This window comes from Diadema antillarum, unplaced genomic scaffold (assembly GCF_040938485.1).
Source record: "Diadema antillarum isolate AM-2024a unplaced genomic scaffold, OU_Dant_1.0 seq00000619_RagTag, whole genome shotgun sequence".
NCBI classification, from domain to species: domain Eukaryota; kingdom Metazoa; phylum Echinodermata; class Echinoidea; order Diadematoida; family Diadematidae; genus Diadema; species Diadema antillarum.
Genome location: NW_027271542.1, coordinates 397974 through 404739, shown reverse-complemented (window position 1 = coordinate 404739; position 6766 = coordinate 397974). Strand labels below are relative to the sequence as shown.

Sequence of the window (6766 nt, the reverse complement as noted above, 5' to 3'; positions counted from 1 at the left end):
ACAAGGTACATGTAGAACACATGAGATATTCTTGACCAATTGATATATAATCTTTTATATTTAGTCTCATTGTAGTACACAAAAATGGTATAGTCTTGAATTCAGACCCTAAACACAAAAAGGAAGCATTTAAATGGGAAGTTCACACACTTTATATTCTTCCAATGAGCATCCATTGTCTTTTGACTTCACCACAACAATGGAATGTATTAAATACTTATTGGTATTCTTGAGTTCAGTCTGTAAGTTGGATTTTTCACCAAATTAAGTTCCTGATGGTGAATTGGAGTTCCAATCATCACAAATGTCTGAAATTTGTCCATTTGAGGCTCAGTCTATTTCAAATAGTCTTAAATTTCAGTCCTGTTGGCTCTTTGGCTGGGAATTATTCCTGGTCTACATTAGAAACGAGGAGAACCAGCTTGTGAATGGGGCGATCAAGGTAAGTCACTGGGCCCTTTCGTTTTCCCTTATTGTCTAATTTCGTGTCCCCTACTGCAAGTTTCACCTTACGAACCAAGTCATCCTTCGATTCATATACCTCAACAATTCTTCCAAGAGGCCATGAATTTCTCGGAGAGTTATCATCCTTGATAATCACTACGTCTCCTACTTCCATGTTGCGATGTGGCTTGGTCCATTTCTGCCGCGCCTGCAGCAGATTGAGGAACTCTTTCCTCCAGCGACTCCAGAATTCATTAGCTAAGTGCTGGACTCTTCGCCAGCGTTTCCGCGCATAGACGTCCTCACGGCAGAAGCTTCCCGGAGGTGGAAGGATGATCTTCGTCTTTTGAGTCAACAGATGATTAGGAGTCAGTGGAGTTGGATGAGTAGGTTCATTCAGAAATTCAGTGGTTAACGGGCGACTGTTCACGATGGCTGCTGCCTCACACATCAAGGTCCTCAGGGACTCGTCGTCTAGTTGCTGACCCGCCTGATGGAGCAGGACATCTAGGACTTGACGTATGGAACGTATTTGCCGTTCCCACACTCCGCCCATGTGGCTTGAAGCAGGTACATTGAATTTGAAGGCAATGAAGTCGCATCCTTCCTTGAGAAGAAGGTCCTTTACTTGACCCTCACTGGATTCAGCACACCGCTTGAATTCTGCCTCGGCACCTACAAAGTTGGTTCCCCTGTCACACCTCAGTTGCTTTACAGGGCCTCTCACAGAGATAAACCGCCTCAGAGCGTTGATGAAGGCATCCGTGGTGAGAGCATTCAGAACTTCGATGTGCACGGCTCTGGATGCCATACACGTGAAGATCAGTCCGTAGCGCTTTAGTTCCTTTCTGCCTTCCTTGATCAACCACGGCCCAAAGCAATCAACTCCGGCATACGTGAATGGTGGGGCAGGGGTAAGACGGTCTTTGGGCAAGTCCGCCATTTTCTGTAGTTGCGGTGGTTGTCTGAGTCTACGACATGTCACACATTGGAAGATGAACTTTGCGACGAAGTTGCTGCAACCCAAGATCCAAAATCCCTTCGTTCTGAGATGGTTGATTGTCATACCCCTTCCTCCGTGAGCAACATCGGCATGACACTGAGATACGATTAACTTGGTGAGATGTGTCTGAGGTAAGATGGCAGGATGCTTGCTTTCGAATGAGATGTCCGACCTTCTCAGACGTCCTCCCACTCGTAGGATGCCATCATCATCTATGAAGGGGTCAAGATGATGCAGACGGTTAGCGGCCTTGCAATGACGTCTTTTTTCTCTTTTGCTGTGACGTTCATTACCCTCTACTGCTTTCATTTCACCAAGGGTCTCTCTTTGAATCAGCTTTATGATTTCTTTTTCCGCTTGAAGCAGTAGTTCGGTACACAGCGGTTCCATTACAACCTTCTTGGAATCCCATTTTCCATCTCTTTCGTCCCGTCGTGCTTGGCAACGTTTCCGTAGGTGCGATCTGAGACGAAGACAGTTCGCCACAGCTCTTTTTGCTCGATACCAGCTGGATAGATGATCAAATCTTTCAAGCTCCAGACCGTTTACTTTCTGCAAAGAGGCATGGGTCTCACACTTCACTTCAGGATCTTTAGGAAGAAGGACAGCTTCCTCTTTCGTCTCGTCTGGGATTTCCTTTTCCCAAAGGAAGTCTGGACCAGTGAACCACTTTGATGCTTCAATTTGATCGATCGTCAGTCCCCTTGAAGCACCGTCGGCTGGATTTGTTTTTGTGCCAATGTGCCTCCATTGGGAAGATGAAGATTCGTCTCTGATCTGGCACACTCTGTTCGCGACGAACACATGAAATCGTCTTGTCTCGTTCTTGATGTAGCCTAGGACTACTCGACTGTCAGTCCAAAAGATCTCTCTGTCAATGTTGAGATCTAGTTCAGTACGAAGAAATGAGCTCATTCTCACGGATAGGGTTGCTGCAGTGAGTTCCAACCTTGGTACGGTGACAGTCTTGATTGGGGCAACTCTGGCTTTGCCTATCACCAGTGTACAGCGCACCTCTCCATTCTCGTTTTTCAGTCTCAGGTACGTACAGTGGCCATAACCCAAGTTGCTGGCATCACAGAAATGGTGTAACTCTGCATTCTTGATTTCTCCAAAGCCTTTGGGTTTATAACACCTGTCGATGGACAGCCTGTCAAGTTGGAGAATGTCAGCTTTCCACTTGTCCCACTTGGATTGCAGTATGTCTGGTAGTGGATCATCCCATGCAGCGGAACTCCTGCACAGCTCTTGCAGTATTAGCTTCCCAGGCAACAGGAGGGGAGCTAACAGCCCAAGGGGGTCAAACACTGACATAACGGTCGACAGAGCACCTCTCCTGGTCAGTGGCTTGTCTTGGAAGGTCATCCTGAAGCGGAACTTGTCTGACTCAACACACCATTGAACCCCGAGTGCTTTCTCGATAGGCAGATGGTCATGTAGAAGGTTCAATTCTTTAACTTCTTTAGCTCTGTCATCTACTGGAACTGATTCTAGTACCTTCCTAGAGTTAGAGACGACTTTGTGAACATGTAGTCCTCCATGTTCACACATTTTCTTGGTTTTTGAAATCAGTTCAATGGCCTCTTCCTCTGTAGCTACTGCTTTCAACCCATCATCAACATAGAAGTCCCGATGGATGAACCTGGCCGCATCATGACCTATCTCATCTGCCTTGTCTGTAGCTATCTGTTTCAGGCCATAGTTCGAACATCCAGGGGAAGAGGCAGCCCCAAACAGATGCACATTCATGTGATAGTCAACAGGCTCTTGATGGTAGTCTCCATTTGGCCACCACAGGAAGCGCAAGTAGTCACGGTGCTCCTCGTTGACATGAAACTGGTGGAACATTTCTTTTATGTCACACATAAAAGTGACATTCTCCTTCCTGAACCTACAAAGAACTCCGGCTAGAGCATTGGTCAGATCAGGACCCGTCAGAAGGTGGGAATTCAAGCACTCTCCCTTGAATTGTGAGCTGCAGTCGAAAACCACTCTAAGTTTTTTCGGCTCCTGCACCCCATGATGAGGAATGTACCATCGTTTGCCTGATTCGCCTGGTTCCATCACCCTTTCAGCATATCCCTTCTGAATGAGGTTATTCATTTGCAGGACGTACTGCTCGTAGTAGATGGCATCATTTTCAAACTTCCTCTTCAGGTGGTTCAGACGCTTGAAGGCCACTGATCTATTGTTAGGCAGTAAAGGCGTCTTTTCTTCTTTGAAGGGCAGTGGCATTTCATAATGCCCACTCTGTGTGATGTGGATCTCCTTCTCCATCATCCTAATGAACTTCACGTCATTCTGTGAATAGGGTTTTTGTTTCCTATCTGGTGTGAAGTCGGCTTCTAGAAGTTGGATGACATGAAGGGGAGCTATTTCTTCCTTCATTGTCGTTGGACGCACGAAGATCACTTCTGATCGACATCCTTGTAGCTGAACCTCTTCAGGCACAACTCGCACTGCTGTACGATGGCTCACACCAATTGGATCGTCGTGACTGTCAGCATACTCTTCGTTCACTGTGCCAACAATGGTCCAGCCAAGGTCTGTCTGGACTGCGTATGGACCTCTATCATCAGGAGACTGGATGACAGCACGTGGAGCAAGAGCTTTAGCACAGTCGTAGCCTATCAGGAGCCCAATTTCAACATCTTGAAGAGGAGCTATCATGTTTGCAATCCTGGACAAATGTTGGTAGGATCTCGCCATGTCAGGGGTGGGGATATGATGTCTATCTGCTGGCATAATATCTCTCGTGTAAGTAGGAGGGAGGTTGATTATCTTCTTGGAGTTGTTGAAAGCTTTCACTTTAAGACCAGTCACCTTTTCACTTGCTATTCTCTCATTCGCCTTGGTCATCGTAGAAAGTAACAGGTTCACCTCAACTCCTTTAATTCTCATTGCCTCCTTCGTTTCTGTGAGGATGAATGATGTATCTGATTGAGTATCCAGCATAGCGTAGACTAATCTGTCCTCATGGCATGATTCATGCGAAAGCCACACAGGAACTATCATTGAGGATTTTGATTCCAGCATTTCCTTGACATCCCTTTCTTTCTTGGCATCCTGTTGCCGTTGCTTCCACTCTTCATCATGCAGAACTGTAGGATGCTTTCCTTTACAAGACGAGCAGGTCTGTCTCTTCCTGCATTCCTTTGATAGGTGTCCCCTCTTAAGGCAGCCGAAACAGAGTCCATTCTCCCTGACGACCTGTCTTTTCTTCTGCATCGTCTCTGCACTGAAGGAAGAACATTCGGCTAGGTGGTGCTGACCCTTGCAGAAGATGCATGAAGGTGGCCCTTTCGCTGCAGATCCATCTCTCTGATTCCGATGCTGGGTTCCTGTCTGCTGAAAGCCAGAAACAGCTGATTTCCTCCTATCTTTTGGTGTCTGCAGTGACTGAAGAGAAGTAACAGGGTCACAAGCGATGACAGCCTCTTCATCGATGAAGCTAGTGAATACAGTGAAGGGTGGGAATGTTCCCCACTGTTGCCTCCATTCAACGACTTTCCTGCTCCATTTCACGACCAGCCAATCTGGGAGTTTCATCAAAAGCTTCCGGTTTTCTCTTTCATCATCGAGATGACTTAGATGAGGAACATACTTAGAAGCTGTGTCACACTGCTTCAAAAAGTCTCCAAGTCTCCTCAGTCCGGTTGCATCTCTCGCTCCTATCTTCGGCCAGGAGTCAAGCTTGTCACGATAGGCATTGGATACCACAAAATGATCTCCGTATCTCTGTTCCAGTGCCCTCTTAGCCTCATTGTATCCAGCAGCATCTCCGATCATTGAGTAACCTTGCACCAAAGATCTCGGCTCACCAGTGAGATACTTTAACAGGAAGTAAAACCTCTCTCCAGGGGGAATTCCTCGATGCTCAATCAAGGCATCATAACTTCTCCTCCATAATGTATAGTCCAGCGGGTTACCTGCGAATATGCCAGGCTCGGGAAGGGGCAGTCTGTTAAAGCAGAGCAGTTCCTTCAAACTGTTAGCGAGAACATCGTGAGTACTGTGCTGGTCTGCTGGCTGCTTTTCTTGTGGTGAAGATTTAACATCATCGTTCTTGGGGGCACCTTCCACAGGAGAGGTATGGTCCTCCATCTTAATCGCTGATTCGACTGGGGGAGGGCTGACTTCTTTGTCAACTGAACTAGCCTTTGAAGAGAACGATTCTTGACTGTTGATCCAGTCCTGAACTCTTCTTTTCGATGAACGGGAACCTGGTTTTGAAGACAGAGTTCCTCCTCTCAACTGTAAGATGATCTTCAAGGTCTCTCTCATTAAAGATGTGTGCTCCTCTTCCATCTCTTCCAGCTTCTCTTCAATATCATCATCTGTATTTGCTGAAGGAGCTAAAGATGTGAGCTGTTCTTGCGCGGAAATGGCCTTATCCATAGCCTCTTGCACTAGGTTGCGGGATTCTTTGATCACCTCGACTTTGACGTCATCTTCAACCATAAGTTGTCTATGTTTATTTGCCCTTCTCCTCCAAAGTCGAACGGCATCTTTCCATGTCTTCATGGTGACGTCTGTTTGGTGTTGTAAACCCTTCTCTGTGGGTCTTCTATCCCGTCTGCTACCATCTCCTTCCGACATGATGAAGTTCTCTTAATGGTGGAAGAGTCACACGTAAATGAAACAGTTTCCTAATCAGAAGCAACCTTCATCGTACTGGTAGTGATCTCATTTTTCAATCATAGGGCAATTTCATAGCACGAGCTGCGAAAGTTTTTTACTGAAGGTGTTGTCGTTCATAGTTTTCAGCCAAGAGTTTTCGCAAAGAGTTTTCACTGTGGCTGTAGTGGTCGACAGTACAAAAACACCAACAAAGGTTTCTACGGGAATTATGCTTTATTCGAAGTTTCGCATTTTCGTTTCACTTGATTCCATAATTATTTCCATATGTGTAACTCCATTCTTAGTTCCATTCATGATTTCTTGCATAATTCGGTGCATAATTCCTTGAAAACTCTTTGCCTGCCTTTTGCAAGGTACTTTGGATCCAATTCTTCAGTATTCCAGCAGAAAGAGGATCCATGTTGCTCACTACAACCTACATGTGGTCCAGTCCATCCTGGCTTCTACCGTGTGTGCATGTGTGTGTGTAGCAGCTGTACATTTAGCTGTGCCTACACATGCATGGTGCTATGTCAGGTGCATTGTCTAAGAATGTGCTACTACATAAAATATGTCACTCTGTACAAGGGTCAAATTGGCAACAGGCTGGGTGGGAACAATTTCAGGTGTACTTTCACCATATTTCATTTAAGCAAAATAAAACATATATATTTTGATCACAATTTTCATTCGAAACAG

The 6766-nt window shown here is 45.9% G+C and overlaps 1 protein-coding gene across 1 annotated transcript; it reads right to left on the bottom strand.

Annotated features, from left to right (window-relative positions):
* Positions 1 to 385: 385 nt before the first annotated feature.
* Positions 386 to 6046, bottom strand: LOC139736013 (uncharacterized). Its single transcript, XM_071646760.1, has one exon. It carries the CDS (start codon positions 6044 to 6046, stop codon positions 386 to 388), a length of 5661 nt encoding a protein of 1886 aa, XP_071502861.1.
* Positions 6047 to 6766: the final 720 nt, after the last annotated feature.

Bases quoted from the DNA above. Each gene is read 5' to 3' on its own strand.
- LOC139736013 (XM_071646760.1), bottom strand. From the start codon at position 6,046: ATGTCGGAAGGAGATGGTAGCAGACGGGATAGAAGACCCACAGAGAAG.